Source organism: Falco peregrinus, chromosome 4, assembly GCF_023634155.1.
Source record: "Falco peregrinus isolate bFalPer1 chromosome 4, bFalPer1.pri, whole genome shotgun sequence".
Lineage (NCBI taxonomy): Eukaryota > Metazoa > Chordata > Aves > Falconiformes > Falconidae > Falco > Falco peregrinus.
In genome coordinates, this window is record NC_073724.1 from 49,349,406 (window position 1) to 49,371,109 (window position 21,704).

A 21,704-nucleotide genomic window follows, 5' to 3' on the forward strand; every position below is an offset into this window, starting at 1 on the left:
ACCATGGATTTTCTGTTAAGTTATTTCACAAAGGGGAAGAAAAAAAAAAAACAAACCTGATTCATTACTTGAGTTAAGAATTACTACTGGGAACCAATAAAACACAGAAAGGGGAGGCAAAACTATTTCAGTCCATATTACACAGAGAGATCAAGTTTTATTAGATAGAGTAACAAGCCACTCGAGGGTACAAAAGACAGGCAGAAAAACATTCTCGGTATGTAGAATATAACACTTCATGCAGGTAGTGACTCCAAAAAAAATCAAAACTGAATGCTCAGTATGAAGTATGTAGAGGTAAGAACAAGGATAAAAAGTACTGTAAAAAAGCATTTAGAAAGTCTTCTTTCTAAGTTTAATGTTTAGGTTTTTACTCCTACGTATTCTGCAGTTGCCAGAGATTGCATAAGGAGGTAGCGTACTAGCCTTTCATGCTGAGAAGTCTAGGGTGAGTTTGATCCAATGTCAAGTAGCAGTTGATTTAAAGCTTCTGCAAACATTAACATCTTTGCTAGCCATCTGAACTCAGCTTTTGCGTATAGAATGCATCTAAAATTGAAGTATGTTGGTGAAGCTGCATAGTGAACTTTACACAATGCCTGTTTTTATTTTAGTCCCAATGCTTGCCATTTCTCTTCATAATCATCTGTTACTGCACAGTTCATTTAAAAAAAATACAAAAATGGGATTAATATGCAGTGGCAAACAGCATAAACCCCTTAGTTTTTACATAAGCAAAACCTGCTTATTGAGAGGAAAAATAGTTACAGAGCTACTAAAAAAGCTAAATGAAAGACCAGGCATGAATCCCCAAATGAGCATGACAGAAGCCAAGAATCTATTTCTAGAGCAGTATGAGTTTAGATAAGGAATTTGCTTCATATGTATTTTCAACATAAGGCATATTTTGGCAACACCTAATAAAACAGTTTTCATTACCACAGACAAAACTGCCTAGGGGCCTAGTTTTGGCATCTTTATCACTGCAGTACCGGAATGAGTGATAAAAAGAGGTAGGTGTTCAAATACCTCTTATAAATCCTAAAGAATTTTTTTACTACCCTGTTGGTAAAGGGGCTCACAACTGATACTCAGCACACATCAACAGTACAGCTGCTTCTAGATCTCTAGTTTTAACGATGTATTGTGTGTATATAAAAAAATACATCAAATAGGGTTAATACAGTATCTGATCTATCAGAAATATTTTGAAACTGTTATTTTTGTATATTTAACATGAACTATGAAAACAAGTCAGTTTCACACTGACCTAAAAGACTGAGAATTGGGATTGCAAGTACTGCAGAATATCTTTACAATTGTAAGAAAGATAAAATCTTACCACAAGATAATTCATGCAGCTACTGACATATTTCTCCTTTCACGTATGTAAAATAAGGTTAAGTTCTTGGGACTTCCAATATTGACAACCACTACAGAATCTAAGCACCTCCAGGTAAACTATAGCTGTGCCATAGAGATTTCAGCAAGGTCTGCCTGCTCTCTTTTCTGTGAAAAGGCCTTGAAATCCTGATGATGCTGAGAGCACTTTTCTTACTGAGTATTTAAAACTTCCCTGGTTTAAGCTACTTGGCCCTTTATGGGTTCCAGGATGTTTAAACCAGGGCATATTAAACGCAGACAAAGCCTTTTCAGCTTTTCACAGGTTAAGAAGCTCAGAATGAAATGCTATTTGTTCCAGTCCCTTTACTTTGACAGTGTAACGGAGGATTAATTTTTGTGTTGAGTTCTATCACATCTTTAACAAAATCATGGTTTCCTATGAAGTCTCCAGCAATGATGTTAACACATTCTTTTTTTGGTCCTGGATACTGCTGCTTTATCCAGATTTTCAAGCATGGAAGACTCCGGAGTGTCATTTTCTTCAATGATCCAAATGGGTGTACAAGAATATACCTTAAATTTTCAGTAAGGTTAATCCCCGCTACAAAGAATTTTTCTGAAACAAAAATCGGGCAACATGTTAAATATTCCGTTAAGGAGAAGCTGTTCAGCATTGCAGTAACTCCAGATCTTGTTCCTCTGGGAATCATTAAAATACTAAATTCACACTCTATTATTCATATCCCTAGAACTGTTTCTGTAGACCTGTCTCCCCCTGTTGCAACTGCCGACTGTAGTAAACAGTTACTGAACCAAGCCTGATTTTGAACCATTCCAGTTTAGCTAAATTTATCTAAATTATCCATTGCAGACTGAAGGTTCTGCACTAATTAATCCTCTTTTGTAACTTATGTGTTTTGCTGCATTTTTTTTTAAATTTATCATTATCATATATATTATATATATATAATAAAATAAAATTTTAAATTATGTTTGTTTCTGCAAGGGTTGCTTCCAAATGCTTAGCCTTCCCCCATGACGGACGGGAACACAGAGTGTACCTACATGAGCGCTTTCCTCTGGCCGAACTGTGTGCTTTTGAAGCAGTTCTGCTCTTCATCACCCCATGCATCCACATCACAGAGCTGCGCCAGAGGTTACAAACGGAACCTCTTTCAGCTTAAGACCACACCAGCATCCTTGAGTGTTGCCATTTCCTGACGTAGCTACAGCCCTCACACACCACTCGCGTAGGGGTTTCTTTTCACAATGAGTCTAGCATAATGCATTCCCCTCATCGTCAGCGCTGCCTAAAGCGGCAAGTGCTGGATTGAGGGAGCAGTCGCCTACCTGTGAGACAGGCAAGACAGCACCAGCGAGCTGGTCTGTGCCGAGGGCTTCTTTTCCACAGGATCTCGCAAGTGAAGCGGCTGCCACAATTTATATAGGCTATACATGTAACCTACACTGACTCATGTATTCACACCACCAAAGAGGAACATTGCTCTCGCCCATGGGTGGGCAGAGCCCTCAGCAGCACAGGCACCTCGTGCACCCAGCGTGCAGAGTGGTTATATCCCCTAACATCCCAACTCCCTATTTGTTTTGCGTTGCTGTACACGCCCCTTGTTTCCTCCGAGCGACTCCCTGTGCCTACCTGGACGGCCCACCTGCTTCATGCGCTCTAAATACTGGATGAGAGCGCGAGTGGCGGTTTTGTTTCCCCACCAGTATGGGATTGCTGGCCACAGCTCACGGTGCTTGTCCACTTCCACATCCTCTTCGTACGAGACTATAACCTGATGGCCACGCTGCCACATGGTCCGCAGCGTCGGCACCACCTAGGAGAAAGCATACCCAGACTGAAGTCAACAATACGGCAGTGTTCCCAAAGTTCAGATATTGATGTGTGACATAGCCTTGGCAGAGAGGCACAGATTCAGTTCAAATAAAGCTCTTATGCATACAGTCTGGTAGGTGACTGGCTGGGTTACAAGCTGCAAAGGCAATAGGAGCCTGGGAACTTCAGCAGATTCCTCCTTTCCTCAAAGAATTAAACTATGGTAAAGTAAACTCAAGGTCTTACAGCCGTGTAAAGAGAAATCATCCCCGTGGTGGCCCTTGTGCACATACTGCTGCTGAAAATTTGTTGGAAGAAGAAGAGACAGGCCATTTGGTGAAAGGAGGGGGGAAACACGTAGGAATACAGACACAAAGAAGCAGGAATAATTTTGGCAAATTCCCCACATTGGTCCAAATTTGTTGCTGTAGCCATCAAACAGAATTGAACTGCTTAAGACTTGAAATATAAGTCTTCAAGAGAGATGTCAATTCTCATTTCTCCAAGTAGAAAGTTTCTGCAATTGGGATACTCCAAACATTTTGGATTGGGAGAGGGGAAGACTTGAGTAAAACCTTGTTAGACTGACAGATGGGCTGAAGCAGGTCTGTTAGGTGCTTCAATATGAAATGACATTTTCCAGTCCTCAACTTACCATCAGACAGAACTGAGGCCCTCTGACTAGTTTTATTTGCAAAACCAACATACTTAACAGGTATTGTTTTTTTAAGAATGTTGTGGTTAAAAGCTGTGTCTGTTGCCTGTGAAAAGGAAATGGTGGCTTTTTGATGTTCCAGTTAACTTATTAATTAAAATAAAAGCCAAAGGCAGTTGAAAATATTTTATGTAAATCTTTGAAGAAAGCCAAGGGTTGAATGAACATGGGAATCCATCTTCATCTAAGAAAGAGAGAGTGCAAGCCCCAATTAAGTCAGAAAATACTGCAAAATTAAGACACAAGCTACTCAAACTACAAAAATCTGTGTTTGACAGAAGCCTTTGCTTTATTCCAGCTGCCTTGCTAAAGCTGGAACCTCTTAAAAAAAAAAAAAAAAAAAAAAAAAGGTGTGGGATAGAAGCCAAAGAAACGTTACCAGAAGTGTGTACATGAGCACAGGTGCTTATTTTGCAAACAAAGCAGAAGTGAAACTGCAGGTGTCTAACAAGGGATTTTTCAACCCTAGTAATCCAGATCAAAGGAAGACACCTTGATAGTTAAGGCAATTAAAATTTTAAACACAATGTGATGTTGTCACGCTGTGGCCTGTGCCAGTACTACATACAGTTAGCAGTTGCTTCCTAAATACTTTGACTCTTTCAACAGAGCTGCAGTCTTGAAAGACAGTAGGTACCAGATTATTTTAGAATAAGTGAGCCAGCACATGGTTAGTTGATGTTAAATCTGAATCTGCAATCCTGAAAAAAACCACAGCTACCTAACCTGCAACACTATCGCTTGCAAAAATGGTAAGATCCATTGTGCTGGTCATAGACCCCATAAAAATAAAGTCTTCCTGCTGGAGGGAAGTACTTGGCTTCCCTCTTCTCCAGTGCCCTTCCTCCCTCCCCCTGGGCACAACTAGGAAATGTTCTTCTGTCTTCAGTCAGATGATCTCAAACCATTAATTCATCACCTTTCTTCAACAAACTATCAGCAGCTTGCCCCTTTTGCAGCTAATAACTTATTTTTAAGAGCCGGCCATGTGTCTGAAAGCAAATTTGACTGCCTTCTCCAGTACTGCTCTGCTCATCCATGATTTACGCACTCAGGTTATTTGGGGAAACAATAAAACAGTGTCACTTAGGTCTTCAGTTATTCAGCTGAGGCCTGAATATTCAGAATCCCCTAGTTTTGCTGAGAATTGTTCTATTTTAACTCTGCTGTACAAAATGCTTTGAAATGGTAATACTCACCCGTTACTGATACACCAGCTTCAAAGGCTGAATTCAAATCGCAAACAGGGTCATCATTATCCTGTACCCCTCACATCTCCAGAGAAAACCCTCTGTTCCTGTGTATCTTTGAAATGTTAATTGTTTAACTATGAAAAGTTCCCGCACCTTGTAGAAAAAGGGGATGTTAAAAATCTCAACTTCTAAAATTTAGCAATCAAATAATTTCTGATTATTTCAATTAAGGCTTTTCTGGAGCTTTGGGTGACTGAAGGCATATTAGGCTGGTCAGAAGGTCAGCTCCAGCTCAAGTCCAGGAAAGAAAGTCAATGCCACCAGAAATGCACGGAGGGCAGAGATGCTATTAAGAGGAACCTCAACAGGCTGGAGATGTGGGCTGACAGGAACCTCAGGAAGCTTAGCAAAGGCAAACGCAAAGTCCTGCGTCTGAACGAACTAACCCCACACAGCACGACAGACTAGGGGCAACTGGCTAGAAACCTGCTTTGCAGAAAAGGACCTGGGGTTCCTAGTGGACACCAAGCTGGACACAAGCCAGCAGCGTGTGGCAAAGACCAATTGCAGACGGCGCTGTATTAGAAAAGGCACAGCAGCAAGCCAAGATGAGTTCTTCCCTTCTATCCAGCAGTCATGGGACTGCATCTCAAGTACTGTCTCCAGCTGGGGCTTCCCCAGTACAAAGAAGTCACTGACATGCTGGAGTGAGTCCAGCAGCGTACAACAACCAGAGCAAGCAGAGGCTGGAGCATGACACACAAGGACAGACTGAGAGAGCTGGATCTGTTCAGCATGAAGAAGAGAAGACTATGGACAAGCCTAACATGCAGATGTACAGAAGACTCCTCAGATATGCATAGCAGAAAGATGAACTGTGTCAGCGGACACAAGTTACAGCAAGAGAGATTCTGATCAGATAGATAAGGAAAACACATTTATCATGAGAGTGGTCAAATGCTGGACCAGGCTGTGGAGAAAAGTTGTGGAATCTCATCCTCTGAGATATTCAAGAAAGGGTAGGACACAGCTCAACATAACTTTGAAGCTGGTCCTGCTTTGCATAGTGTGGTTGGGCCAGATGACCTCCAGAGGTCACTTCCAACCTAAAATATCATAAAATCATAGAATCATTTAGGTTGGAAAAGGTCTTTAAGATCATCAAATCCAACTGATAACCCAGCACTCCCAAGTCCGCCACTAAACCATGTCCCTAAGCACCACATCTACATGTCTTTTAAATACCTCCAGGAATGGTGACTCAACCACCTCCCTGGGCAGCCTGTTCCAATGCTTGACAATCCTTTCAGTGAAGAAATTTTTTCCTAATATCCAATCTAAACCACACCTGGTGCAACTTGAGGCCATTTCCATTTCTTCTTGTCCTATCACTTGTTACTTGGGAAAAGAGACCACTTAAAATTAGTGCTGTGAAAAGGCAGAAAATGGATTCTTTGAATTCTATAAATATAGTATGGACTACATTCATAACACACACCTATTTTTTTAAAAAAAAAACAACAAAACTCAGACAGGATGACAGTTGTCTCCCTACTATTGCCCCATAACTCAACAGACATGACAGTCAAATTTAATTCTAATTTTAATTCTTAAAAAAGGAGGGGTGAAAAAAGGACCTCATACTTACATTTCTGGGACAGAGTTTACACTGGAAAATCTCTTTTATACAGGCAATAAGAAGACAATGAAGTTTCTTGGTTAATCCATCAAAATTCCTGCAGGCTAAGATAACAACTTCCTGAGGATGAGTTTCCAACCACCTTAACACTTCCCACAGAATATCCTACAAGAGAGAGTCATGGCAACTTAGAAAATCCTCTGTGCTATGCAGGGGGAAGGACATAAAACTAACACAGCATTGATGTTAGGGTAGACTTGCAATCACAATGATGAAAACTGGCGTAGGTTTCTGGAGGATGGCCACCTGACTGCCCCCAAGGTGGTCCAGAGAGACACACACCAGGAAAACCTACTTTCTGCAGGTCTGCACTCGTTTGCTCTAAATGTGGTTGTAGCACACCACACTTAACAGCTTTGTATTTTGATCATATCCATGAATCTCCTACTGCCTAGAGGCAGGTTACCGGTAAATCCATCTCCCCAAGCTTTTTTAAGGACAAACAGCATATTAGTGGCAAACTCAAAAATGGAAAAGTTCTGTGCTTGCTTAAATACTTTTAATTTTGTAAAAATGGACCCATTTTCCACATTTATTATGGGCAATGACAATTTCTTGAAGACCGTATGTAATTAGTCGGGCACTATGTCTAACTGTTTACATGAGCATGCCAGTCACCATGAAATCTCAGCATACGAAGGGTTCAGACTCACGAGCATGAAATTGAAGTTTAGCCACTTAGTCTACAAATGAAAAGCTGCACTAGCTGGCTGTGCAGGTCCCAGCAAATGGAAAGATGTAAACTACTCCACAGTGACAGAGCACATGCAAAGAGCAACTCACAGTGGTTTCTTCACAGCAGCTGACAGTAATTTGATCATGGGATCCAGACTTGAGTCTCTCTGTCTTTCAGTGAAATACTTTTTCCTCAAAAAAAGAAGTGTTTCTGAGATTTTTGGGGCTTTTAATACCTTCTTCTCTTTAATGCTTCTTTCCTTACCAGGGAAAGAGGATTGCCTTTGTTAGCATCCTGGGACAACACAAGATAAACTCCAGACACATCAGGCACTTGGCAGGGGCTAGGCATTTAAAAGCAAGGCACAGCGACTCCAGTTTGAGGATGAGGAACTGATTGATGATCCGGTCTCACTTGCAGCTGCTGGAACTAGCTTCCACCCCTGCTGATTTTCTCTAGTTTGAAGTCCTCACATTAGGAAAGCAAATAACCTACTCAGAAGACCTTGGGGCAGCATTTTCAGATTACGATGGCTCTTAAATAAAAGAAACAGCACTGTTTTTATAGCCATCCCAAAAGGTAAGGACAATACCTGTACAGTAATGGTTGTGTAAACCATATGCACGAAGTACAAATTCGCAGAAGGATCGTTAGCCTTGTGGGCAATCCTGAAATCTAGATACCTAACTCCTGCCTCAAGCTGCTCCGTCACAGTCAGCACCTGGAAGGTGAAACAGAAGACAAAGGTCCTGAGAGCTTGTAAGAGATTTGTTCCTGTAGCTTAGGAAGCTGAAAAGTGTGTATGAAGGGAACCCGATGACATTTTTCACAGGTCTTTCATCTTTAAAGTGGCACTATATAGAACAAAGTTGCAGCTTTGAAGTATTTTACTCTCTGACAAGAGGGATCCCAATTTCCCTGAGGTATACACTGCAGCAACAGAGTAGATTTCTCAGACCTCTGCCCCTGTTGTGTTCTGAAAGTTAAAGATCCATTAACCTGTAGGTAAATACATGATCGGCCTTCACAAGACTATTCATATGAACAAAAACTGCAGGATCAGCACCTTAGAAATGCTGTATTTATTTTGTTAGATCAAAGACTTTACCATGGTTGTCTCTGTGGAGCTCACTCATCACCAACAGAAGGAAAAACAAAAATAGAAAAAACTACTGGCTATTGTTCTTTTTCAAGATAAAGTCTCTTTAAAAGTTTGAATTAACCTGTAGAAACCCTGCAAAACAGAGGTCCTCCTCTATTTTCCACTTCCTTCTGAATTTTTCTACTGGTATTGAAGGCTGAATGAAACAGGTGATAAAGCTGAGTTTCCCAGGCAAAAACACCCAAATGATGTCTCTAAACTATATCAAGGCTCTCTTGATATAGAATCAAGAAAATAGAATAAACTTAATTAAATACATTTAAACACTAATTTGTCTCAGTTCAACCTGCTATGTTCAGTTCAACACTTTCAGGTTTCAGAAAGCATACGCTGTAGTGATTTAAGTCAGAAAGGATTCAGCGAAAACTAAATCAATAAAAAGCGTTGCACCTGAATAACCACATTCATAGCTTTAGGGCCAAGACAGAGCTTAAGATGCTTACAACGTGGGAGGATGCTCACCCTTCAGCCAATCTACCTTTCTGCTCTTAGGACAGGAATTTAATCTCCCCAGGCTGTGCCTGAGCTGCAGGGCTGGGGAGCAGCCCAAACAGCTGCTCTGAACTGCCCTTTGGATAAATTAATTTCTTTCTGTGGACTGCATGGTAAAACAAGACAAATTAGACTCTCTGATTAGTCCCCTGGGTTTGGATACTGAATTAGACAGTGTAAACGTTGCCTCCCAAGCGCAAAATTGGGAAGCCTTGGGGAGCGACGCTGCCCAGTGCTGCAATCTCACACCAGACATCCAGGGCACGCATGGAAGTTGCACACCTGACATCAGCCATTGCACAGAAAAAATTTGAGCAGCTAGAATGACACCCACAACAGCCAGCACTTAAGCCAGGCACTGCCTCCTAGGCACCGGGCCACCCAGAAACCTGTGGGCCCCACCATCAGTAGGGTTCCCTGATGCCTGTTCTGGATACCACAGGTGGAGTCACCTCCTGACAAAGATAACTCAAGTACGGCAGAGCTAAGGAAGGGCAGGATTGCAGCCATGCCTCTTTCCGATCGGCACCGGGCTGCTTCCCACCTAACACACTGGGTTTGGACCAGAAAATTACTATAATGGTATAAGGAGCTTGTTTGTCACCAGCAGTGTCTCTTCGCTGGCCAGCAATGCACAAGGCAGGAGGTATCTAAATCTTTCATCGGCTTAAGTCCCAAAGCAAAAAGCAGCCCAAAACACGGCACTCTGCTAAGTAAGTGCCTTTCCATGTCAACTCACTGCTGCCATTACATGCTGGATGCCTGGTACTATCGAGGACTCCAGTTTGCCAGGGCTGCTCAAACACAACAAAAGAAGCCTAGGCACAATTATCTATCAGTTATTCAGCTTTAATTCCCTAATAATTAACTACTCCTTCAGCAAGAACAAAAGTGGAAAGTTTTTTGGTACCTCTTTGATGCCAGGTTGTGTAGAAAAATCTTCAAAAGATCTAGCTTAAATCACAATACTCCACTTTGTCTTGAACATACGCTTGTGAGGAACAAAGAGATCACTACTAGCTTAACATTTAGACATTTTTTAAAATTAACTAAACCTTACATGAGGGACCACACCTTCATTCTTTTAATCTTTATAGAAAAAAAATTCCCTTCAACAAGATTGTTGTCTCTGATACTGGGTGAAATACTTAAGACAATATAGGTGGGGAAAACTGACGTCTCACACAACAGTGACAGCAAAAATGACAAGCATTACCTTCTGGAAAAAATGCAAGAGAAAAACCTCTTTTGATTACAGTAATATTAAATGTTATTTATAACAACAATACATGTGAAAAAGAAGACGAGTTTCTAGCACAAGTGGTCAGCTTTAAGCAGCATCTTTGTCATGTATCACCCCTGCCTCATCTACATGCTTTTTCCCTGCAAAAGAAGATCTTTCTTGAGTACGTATGGCACCTATCTCACACTCGAATGTGCTAGTTCTGGCTGGGGTGCAGCTGATTTTCTTCACAGTAGCTAGTATGAGGCTATGTTTTGGATCTGTGCTGAAAAACAGCAATGATAACACCGGGATGTTTCAGCTATGGCCAAGCAGTGGTCACACAGCACCAAGGCCTTTTCTGCACCTCACGTCACCAGCAAGGGGGCTGGGGGTGCACAAGGAGGTGGGAGGGGGCACAGCTGGGACAGGTGACCCCAGCTGACCCAAGGGATATCCCATACCAGATGGGGCCATGCTCAGCAATAAAAAGCTGGGGTAAGAAGGAGGAAGGGAGGGACATTCAGAGTGATGGTGTCTGTCTTCCCAAGTAACCGTTATGATCTGGCTTCCCTGGGGATGGCTGAGCACCTGCCTGCCAACGGGAAGTGGGGAATGAATTCCTTGGTTTGCTTTTCTTGAGTGCGTGGGTTTTGCTTTACCTATTGAACTGTCTTTACCTCAACCCACGAGTTTTCTCCCTTTTACCCTTCCAAATCTCTCCCCCATCCCACCAAGGGGGAATGAGTGAGCATCTGTGGGGGGCTTAGTTGCTGGCTGGGGTTAAACCACAACACCTGGGCACAGTATCTCATGAGTACAGGTATTTCTGGGCAGCAGGCTACTCTTCCATTGTGCATGGGAAGGTGTGACCACTGAGCACTGCAGCACAAGCTTCAACTTTGCCCAGGCATGATAAGAATGCTAGATAACAGTTACCTGTGTTGTAGACCACTTCATGATAATGGGGCGCACAATGCAGGGCATACATTTGTTTAAAAACTTCACCAGCTTGGATTCATTGCCACTAATATCAGAGGTTTTATCCAAGCAGTAGGTCATAGTGTCATGACTCCCTGTAGAATACAAAAATAAATGTACAGAAAATGTCATTTCTTAACTACTCAAGACTACAATACACAGTTGTATTGCATGCACACACCTGACATGCCACCCCATTTCCAAATCACTCACCTATATTGCCTGACAGCCTATGTAGTTACAGCAGAAAGGTGGGCTCTTCTACAGAGGTTAAGGTTAGTGTGAAATCCTCGTGAAGGGAAGGCACTGAGACTTTTCAATAAAGCAGTCCCCGTCTAAACTGCACATCATTGTTGTTTGCCTCAAACCACAATATAATGACCTGTTTTAACTATCATCTTCCACTGAAATAATTACCTTGATGTGAAAATCCGCTTTTTTTCAGGGAATAAACAGCTTAAGACTGAATTTATCTAGACTTCGTACTGTTTTCAGAGTTGCCCAAATGCAGGATTTCATACTCCAATCCCATCATCTCTGCACAGGAAAACATGACTGAAAGCAGAAATCCATCTTAAACCTTTGACTGGACCAACTCCTAACGTGGCACTTTAAGCATTTATATCTTAAATATCTGGTTAAAATGCCCTCCCTGAACAAAACACCCACATCCCCCTACAGAAAGAATGTAAGAGGTGGGAGCTTGAAGGTTTCAGAGGCAAATCCAAGTCTATGTTTACATATGATAGATGAACAAGATCCACCTTTGGTGGAATTCAAAAATTACTTGACTCTTTCCAGCCCAGGGAATTACATAGAGGCAGGCTAAGCATCAGAGCCAGGTACAGCCTGCTCAAATATTTTACTTCTTTGAAGTCTTAATAAATCTGACCCATCTCTTGCATCGTGTTTAGACACAGCTCTGTTTCAACTCACCATTTCTTCAGGACAGGCAATAAGTGATTTTGGTAACTTTTTCTGTTCATTATTTCTTCTAATTTTATAAAGCATCAATAAGAAAAGCTAACACTGCTGCAGAGTGACTTGCTGGGATCCGTACAGACTATCAGCAAGGAATTTGCTATCATTTTGTTAAGTCTTCTGTCAAACAAATTGTTCACTGGTGCTAGGAACTGCCTTCTTGAACAGTCAGTCTTACTGGTGCTAAAGGCAGTATTTTTAGTAGCCAAAGAGAAAGGACAAGATTGTATTTGAAATAAAGAAAACTCTTTGAAACTATCAGTAATCGTTTAATGCCTCACTCAATTTTTTCACCTTTTAAAATTGGGTTTCTGTCTATCTTCCCATTTTAAACACCCAAACCAAGCTCACTGCAGATGGAAGACTGATAATGAGGGCATGCAATCAAAGAAGTTTGTCTTAAAAGACATGAGTCAAACTGTTAAATACCCATGGACCAAATCCAAGTCTGAGAGAAGTGAACAGGATTACATCGATGGGCATTGCATCTACTGATGCCAATCAGCAAACAGATAGTAACCTTTTATTTAGGAGCCTTCTTGCAATGTCAGTGAGTCACAGTAATGAAAGGAAGATGGGTATACCCACGACACAACAAACATGATGCAAAGATAAGGAGCTAGCATCAAACCAGGTATCTTCAGAGCTTGAAGCAGCATCTCTCCAGCAGCACTGTGCTGAACCCGGTACAAACATAACACTAATTACTGAGACTTGCCTCTGTCTCCTCGTCATGCTCTCAGAATGCACTCTCTCATGTTTCTTGCACGCCTTGTTGTCTTTATCTGAGATAAGCTTCCACTTCCAAACTGGGCTTCCTCCAGTCATTGCTCCCTCTGAAAACCTGCCAGAGCTGTCTTGACCTGGTTGGTCTTGATCTGCCTTTGTTTTGACCTGGGCTAGACCAGTTTTGTAGGTCAGCTGGACAGCCACCAAAATCTTGCAAGCTAACAGCCTGCAGTGCTCTCGAAAAGGTTGCCGAAATGGGCTCAACTGTTCTTTTCTTTGTGCCTGTCCTCCATGCAGGCATATTCACAAGAACAACAAACATTCACAAGAATAGCAAGGTCACTGTTAGAAGAGCCAGGAAGTCAAAGGCACACCTCAGCAGGTTCTCAGTTTTCTACAATGTTAAAGAAACACCACTGTGAAAGGTTTTTAGAAACAACATGGTTCCTTTTTCCACAAAAAAAAAAAAAAAACCAAAACCAAAAAAACCTGAGCATGCTACTGACTTTTTGAAGGATTTTTGCAAGAAGAACAAAAAAGGGGGAAAAAAGAGGAGAAAAAAAAAGAGAAGAATATTACCTTCTTTCTTCTGCACAAGATAGATACTTATTTTCTTCTCTTGATGGTTAAATAAGAAATATAATTGGGTTTTTTTATGATGTCTATTTTGAGGTCCTCTTACATAGGCTTTATCCAAACCAGAGGTGTGCTCGTTTTGAAGTTAACATCTATTTAAATTACACATCCAAGAAGTCACCATGAAATAAGTTTCTGGGTTTCAACTTTAATCAAAACTCCACACTCCATTAGTTTACAAAAGGCAGGGGAAAAAATAATCCACCACAGTTCTAGGTCCTCCCAGGGCTCCACCCACTGAAGACAAGACTTCACACTTCCAGATACCTCTGAATACACATCTTTGCTAAAGTCAGCCTACAATCCTGTAGCCTACATAAAACAATCATCTACATACTATGCTGAAGCTGGACTTTTCTTAAGCACCATTTTCATTGTGGTGGCAAAGGGAATCATCGAAGAGCTGACAGTCCTCCAGTGCCTCCCCACACACCAGTGAAGTGAAAACAGGTTCCTCTGTAGCTACTTTGGACAGAGTGAGGGAAACATGTATTTTTTTCAAATCATCTATTCAAGGCAGCAGAGAGAAGCAATAATATGACCAAAGAAAAGCTAATGATACACAGGTCTGAATGTAGTGCCAATGAGGACACCAGCCATAGCACAGCTGTATTTACCCATAATAGGATAAATCCAGTTTTCATAAGCAGGGCCGTGCAGAAAAATCATACTCTACATTAATAAAACCGTATGTTCATTAAAAGTCTTCATCCTCTTTTTTTCACACCTTCACAACCTCCATTTACCAAGACAGGTAAAATGTTATTTCTCTCCTTTTGGAACCACTTTATTATGTAGGAAGTGGCAAGAACTGATTAGGAAATCTCACCACTGCCCAGATAAGCAAATGCTGAGATTATTAACACCGACCTGACAAGATGATGCACAGGGACTGCAAAATGTCCCTCTTTCTTTCCTTCCTTAAAAAAAAAAAAATCTCCTTTTTTCCCCCTCCAGTTCCAGTGCAACAACTTTACAGACCAGAAGCATTCACACACATGTACACATCACACAGCTCCTCCCCCAAGCCCTTCTCCCACACAGTGACCCAAGTAATAAACATAAACGTTGCCATCCTGAAATGGGACAAACAGGATGTTCTAAAGCTTAAATAACATGCTAAGAAAATAGTGGAGACCAAAAGTGAATCTTTACCTGGAAGAGCTAAGTTATAGAGGGGAATATCCCAGAGCTTCTCTGGTAATCGTGACATCCATTGACCATTTCCATGGCAGATGTGAATGGAGGTTTGCAAAGTGCCTTCCATCAGTGCCTGCTCTAGGACTTCATAGGGTGTTCTGGGAGGGAAAAAGAAAAGCAAAAGAATAAACCATTCTATATACTGTGGTTGAATTAATGCCACTGCACCCGTGTAGAATGGATTTATACACGCTATAAAATGTCAGCCCTCCTTTCAAGTATCAAGCAAGGTATCAAGAGCTTCTCGGCCACAACATACACTGCTTGTGGAAACAGCTGTCTCCCAGCACAACACCAAGGGAGGGTTCCAGGCTTCAGGCTTGTAAACTGATGAACTGAAAGAGAGAACAGAGCCAAGACAACTATGTGCAGCTTCATTGGTATGGAGAAATTACTATCTACATTGGCTCCTGAGACATCCTACCTCCAGTGTGAAACAACCTCTGTTCCCTGACCCTTTGCAGCCGCAGGAGCATGGCAGCAGGACTGATGGGAGAGCTGGGACAGGGGCTGGGTCTGCAGCCCTCAGGTCGCTGGAGAACACTTACCCTGAAGCATCAATTCAGCTGCCACAATACCTCTATAAAAAGCCTTAACAAAGAAGTCAGGACATTGGATTGTCAGGTCATGCTGCCTTCTGGGGGCAGAGAGGAAAACTTCCATCTTCTTATTCCCTGTTCTGAGAAATCTCTTGATGTCTGTTCTTATTACCCATACTGAGCCCATGATCACAAATACTTCAGTCTGGTCAGAACTTTCTGAACAATACAAGCCTCTCTGGGATCTTCTGCAAAATTTGCAGTGGTCATGCAGGAGTGCCAGTGGATAAAATCCATCTGAGAAAGCATGGTCATCACCAAGGCCTGCTAGAGTATCCTGTTCATTTTTCATTTTACATTCTCCTGGATGATGCAGAACATGAAGACAAGTTCTTCATGCCTTTTTGTTGTGGGTTTGGGGTTTTTTTCCTAGGATGTTCCTGAAGTTCAGGTGGTGTTTTGGGGATGAAAGCCTTCCTTCTCCTCACTGTTTTCAAGGCCTTGGCTATTTTTTCACAGCTATGTAGCGGGACACTTTAATTTAGATCATGGCAGAGTGATTACCTATAATAATATCACACCTTCCTTTTTAATCCTTTTTTTAAAAGCTGTCACTGTGAATGGTTCCTTCTTGCCTGCTAGAGCACTGGCAGTGAGGTATGTATTTGTGCAGGTTTTGTGCTCTGCCAAACATCCTCACTGGTCCCCGGTCCCTTTTGCTGCACCTTGGCCCGTTCAGTCCCGAGATTGCTTCTCCCCACAGCATCCTTCGGGCTGCTTTTGGGAGGCACCCCAGGCTGGAGCGGGGGAAGAGCAGGAGGAGGAGGAAGCAGCAGAAGCAGCCTGTGATGAACTGAGTGCAACCCCCATCCCCTGTTCCCCTGCACACTCGGGGGAGGAGATGGAGAAATCGGGAATGAAGTTAAACCTGGGAAGAGGGGAGGGGTCGGGGAAGGTGTGAGGGGTTTTTCTGATTTGAATGGCAATGAATTAAACTAATTTCCCCAAGTCAAGTGGGTTTTGCCCCTGACGGTAATTGCTGGGCCATCTCCCTGTCCTTACCTCGACCCACCAGACGTGTGTTCCATTTTCTCCCCCCTGCCCAGCTGAGGAGGGGAGCGATGCAGCAGCTTTGGTGGGCACCTGGTCAACCCCCCACAAGCACTCCCACTCCCCTTGTTCACGCCAGCTTCCTGACCTGACCTCAGGCGGTCCCGGTGCAGGCAGCAGTTACATTTTGAGGACTCTTACCGGGACACAAGAAGAAACAAGTAACTGCCAGCCGCCAGCGATCGCCGTGCCCGACCCGCGGGACAGGGCGCACCGGGCGGGCCCCCCGCGGGCGGCACTCGCACCCACCGCCCCGCCAGCGCCACGGCCCGGCACCGCGCAGCTCCGGCAGCGAGGCAGAATTAACGAACGCCTCATGATGACATAATTGAAACATTTGCTGCAGCCGACCCAGAAGCCAACTGACGTCACGGGAATTACAAGAAACGCTGTGACGAGAAAGTACCCGCAGCGCCCGAGCGCGGAGCGGCTGCCAGCCCCGCCGGGGGGCTCAGCACCCGCCACCCCCGCCGCAGCCGCCTCCGCGGACACGCGTTTCTCCCTCCCTTCCCCCCCCACCCCCTTTTTTTTTTTTTTCCTTTTGTTTCTTTTTAATTGTTGTACTTACTCCAGCGGACGGTTTCGCCCCCATGTCCGCTCTCCAGGAAGCCCCACAGAGCTCAGCTCCCGCACCCGGCTGCCCGCACCCGGGCGGGGGCTGCCCCTGCCCTGCCCGGTGACCGCAGGTTTGCAGGAGGCGAGGGAGGGGCGGGAGGGACGGGGACGGAGCGGGAGGTGGCTCTGGTGAAGCCAAGGTGCCGGCGGCGCAGCCGGGAGCCGCTCGGTGGACTGCGGGTGTACTGCTGCGGGAGGAACGTGCGGGGCCGGGCGGGCACCAAGCCACCGCATGTCACCACCCCGCAGCTGCGTTTAAAATCTATTAATGCAAAAAAGCTTCACGTATATATTTATATAGATTATGTATTTTAATGTATCTATATTATAAATATATGTATTATATATAAGTATATATTCATAAATATATAAATATGTGTGAAGTACCTTAATCGCTTGCTTTGTCCAACGGAGTTTCTATTTCTTCAGTTTGCAGAGCTGATACCCGACTCATTAATTCTTTCCCTTCTCTTTAGCCTGCACATCCCCTGCCTCGGCTGTGGTGAAATTCACTCGTGTCTGTTACAGCACCTTGCAGAAATCTAAGCAAGCTCCTCAAAAAGCTTTTCTGTGTAAGGAGGCAGGGGGTAAATAAGTGAGCAAATGGCATGTAGGGGTGAACGTGCAAGCCCTCGGTGCAATTTTGGAAGCAGGATGCCTTCTCAGCCTTCCCAGAGTGTGGTGGAAGCTCCCCTAGTTCACCTCCTTGTTCCAAGAGCACATGGTTACTCTAAATGAAGAATGGTGAGCTGAAACTCCGATGGAAAGAATGGATAGAGAAGATTTAACTTCCCTGTCTCCTCCACAGGACCACCCAGAGGGTCACCTACAGCGAGCTGGGATGTGACTGCTCCAGGAGCACAGCATGGTCAGGACTAGGGGAAAATTCAGGCTGCTGCAGTGTCGTCCTTAATGCGAGGATATATTTTCCAGATACTCCTTTTTCACGATCTCCTTCTTGTGGGCAGAGCAAAAGGAAGGGCAGTGGTGATGCACAGAGCAAAACTTGCTGTGCCAACAACAGCAGCTGGAGCAGGTTAACGTTCAGCTAACCGAGTTGTTCCCGTTGGTGAGTCCCAGGTCAGCAGGGCTGCCTGGGCTTCGGGGGTATGCCACAGTTCAGTGCTGTTTATGTATCAGCTCTTACAAAAAAAAGGACAAAATGCCAAAAGGGATGAAATAGAGCAAAGGAGAAGGTAAGAAAAAAAAGATGCTATTTAAAGGCTGTGTGGGTTTTGCATCTCCATGATAGAAAGTGGCTGAGAGCAGTTATGGAAAAGTATCACTGTGCTCTTCATGGAACGAAATATATGGGAAAGTATTTCAAACAGAAAAAATTCAGAGGAAAAATCAAACTCGACTCTAATTCTTCATCTAATTAGAAAGTTAAGATGTGGAGGTGTGAAAAAACAGCAGCCAGACAGACTCTGGACACTACCATAAGAAATACAATACAGCCAGATGTGGTTCTGGTCTTGTAAAACACACCCGTGTGAAGTTGTTGGGGCTGGTAGGGAAAACATGACTGTGAACAGGAAAATTTAAAAGCTATTTTTGTGTGGATTTGAAATGAATAACAGAAAACTCAAAAAGAACCATGAAACTGAAATCACAAAACATTTTATTCTCGAGGCATTTATAAGAGGCCTTTACACCATAGTACTGTGAAATACCTGCTGACTGATGGGGAAACAATCTTTTGGGTCTTACCTCAATGGAAATACTCTATCAGAAAATCTCAAGACATTTCCAAACCCTCCAAATTCCCACTTTCAAGTCTGAGTTTGGGTCTCCGTTCTTCTTAATTTGCACTGGAATTAATAGAGATGTCAAGAGAGTTGCTGCTGGTTTAGTCCCAAGATCACAATCTCTCTAGAGGGATTTAGGAAGCCCATAAAATGAGGAATGACAGGAAATCAGTCAGCAAGGATTAAGTCCTGAGTCAGCATGTCTCCTGAGGAGGGGTCAAGGCAAGAATAACTTTTAGCAGTATTTGCAGAAATAATGATAAGCAGATTTCAAGATGAGGAAGCAGGGGGGATGAAAAAGCCCAAGATTTCTCAACCCTCCTCACAAAATAAATGTCTGCCTTAAAAAGACTGAGAGTGGAGTTCAAAAGTATTGCGCGCTTAGCCAGAAGGAGCTTACCAGGTTTTGAAGCATTCAGTACTGAAAAGTTCTGAAGCTGGTAGCATCTAAGAGAGTCAAAACAGACACATACAGAAGCTTCAGCATGGGCATTGATGGAAATGTTGGTCTGATTTATAGCTGTGGATCAGAGTGAAAATTTCTGGTTTGTTACAGTGACAGCCTTCATTTGGACATTATACATTTGAACAGCTTTGGCCTACCAAAATGCAACAGAGTCAGTCTGAGAAAAATCAGTTGATTTTCCAGATGACTTAAAGGTTTGTGACATTTCTTTGAATGGTTACAATATTGGGGATGTTGCATAAGACTTCTTTCTTCTACCCCAGTTTTTTTATTTTCAGACGTAGCACATCTTTTCTCTATGCTGCAACATTCTGTTAACATGCTGTAAACTCAGGATTTAAACAACCTTAACTGAATTCCTGGATTTGGGGTGTTTGTTCTGGGGATGTTTGCAACACCCTGGCAATGGGTGTGTTTTGCTCCTGCCCAGACTTACTGATAAGTTCTCTCAACCTTCACCTAATTTCTGTCCTTGTGAACAAACAGGCAACTAAATATTTCTGAAGGGAGGTTGTATATCTAGCAGCAGCAGCCACGATGGCTCCTAAGAGCAGGGCAATTGGTGGGGAGGCAGCCTGCAGCACCAGGGAGGTCACTCTGGGCAATAAAAAGACCTGGGAAGAAAAACACAACCTGGACCTGCTGGGAGCTTCTGTGTTTGCTTCTGAGGTTACTGGACCACAATGGCTACTCCAACCTTGCAATGCTGTGAGCAGGACCTGATGGGGATGAAGAGCACAGTCTGGAGTCCGTTGCACCTGGTCCCCATGCTTGGGGCTGCCTGTCAACAAGGTGCCTCTGACAACCTGACACCAGCCAGCAGGAACCTTAGGCAGAAAGGTTTGGATGGGATTTATTTTGCCCAAACACATCACAGCATGCCATGCCATCAGGAAGAAACAACCCAGGCTTTATTTGCAACAGGCAAACTCAGTGATAAAATTCAGTGGCTGGTAAAAATGCTACTGTGATGGTTAGGCATGGGGTGCAATACTGCTCCCTTCACATGATGGATTCTCAAGAGCCAGGGGTACATGGGATGGGCTTTTTTCTTACCCAAGTTTTGCAAGGTGGGGGAAATGTTTTGACTTAAACAACAGAAAGGAGAGGCAAAATTAGAGTTGAATTTCATTAGCAAAATTTTTTTTTCTTTTTTAAAACTTTCAATTAAAAAGAGAAAAAAGTCCTCAAGTTCCTCCAATTTAACCCAGTCCCACCAATGTTAAGCAAGGCTTCAGTGGGCTTGGAGGAAGATCCAGGCAAAACAATTTTCCTCTTAAACAGAAGCAAATGAGATTTTAATTTCATAATGTAGTTAATTAACTACACCAGTATTGATAAAAACAGTTAAGATGCCCTAAAAAATGTTTAGTAAAGCCAGCTTACTTCATGTCTGACACCAGCGGTGTTTGAAACAAAGCATTAAAAGCCCTTCCAAGAGGCACAGGAGAGCTGCTCATAATGTCCTACCAATAAGAGAAGCTTAAGGAGGAGATAAACAAACCTCTCAGATGCAGCATCTGAGAAGACAGGAGCCAGAGGAGAACCAAGCTGTGTGCTAGAACCCATTCAAACAGAGATAGAAACTGGGGAGACACAAAAAGTAAATGCATTCCTGTCTACTAGAAAGAATTTCCAGTTACAGGAGAAGGGAAACCTCCTTCTTTCATTCCTCCCTTTGTTCTGTTAGTTTGTTATCTAGTCCTTCAAAATTGTGCAAATGAAGTAAATTCCTGAGCTATTTTCTCACCATACTCTTGCACCATTCTGCATTAATATCTCTCTCTTTTTTTTTTTTTTTTCTCTCTCCTATCTGGAACCGGTCAGAAACAAAAAACAAAGCCCTCTACTCTGATGACCTGATCCCTGGAGAAGCTAAGTGACAATGTAGACCAGCACCTTTCATCCAAGAAGGCAACCCTCAGAGCTGCACAAGAGGCATCAGCCTGGGCAGGAGGGGGGCTGCAACATTACCCTGAGAAAGGCAAAACCATCAAGACACTGTGCCCTGCCCGCGTCTTTCCCGTGTGCAGCTCCTAATCTAGCAGCAGCCCATAGGGAGGAGGAGGAAGGACTCTTTTTGCACTTAAATTCCTCACTATGGTGAAAGCTGAGGAAGTAAGTCTGGTGTCCTTCAGCAGCCATGAACAACACCCCACCTTCTTCCTGGGATCAGTTTTGAAAACCAAGTGTCTTTGTGTCCTCAGGAACAAATTTCCAGTACCTTTGACACTGGGCAAAGGTTGAAGCTAAGAGTGTCTGGGTCTTTAAGCCATCCAGACCTTAACTCCTATGGCTCTCATGTAGGTTAAGCCTTGATGGCTCTGGGCTCATAATGGATCATTGAGAAATAACT

The 21,704-nt window shown here is 43.2% G+C and overlaps 1 protein-coding gene across 4 annotated transcripts; it reads right to left on the bottom strand.

Moving 5' to 3' along the window:
- Positions 1-131: 131 nt before the first annotated feature.
- On the bottom strand, positions 132-18,115 carry PLCXD1 (phosphatidylinositol specific phospholipase C X domain containing 1). Of its 4 annotated transcripts, XM_055802053.1 has the most exons (8): positions 16,661-16,992; positions 15,130-15,205; positions 14,826-14,968; positions 11,283-11,419; positions 8,060-8,188; positions 6,741-6,896; positions 3,002-3,185; positions 132-1,960 (listed from the first exon to the last, which is right to left on the bottom strand). In XM_055802053.1, exons 1-8 carry the CDS (start codon positions 16,854-16,856, stop codon positions 1,677-1,679), a joined length of 1,305 nt encoding a protein of 434 aa, XP_055658028.1. In that variant the 5' UTR covers positions 16,857-16,992; the 3' UTR covers positions 132-1,676. The 4 variants fall into 4 exon arrangements, with proteins under 4 accessions (XP_055658028.1, XP_005228755.2, XP_055658026.1 ...); XM_005228698.4 differs by lacking the exons at positions 15,130-15,205; positions 16,661-16,992 and adding an exon at positions 17,522-18,115; XM_055802051.1 differs by lacking the exons at positions 15,130-15,205; positions 16,661-16,992 and adding an exon at positions 17,088-17,383.
- Positions 18,116-21,704: the final 3,589 nt, after the last annotated feature.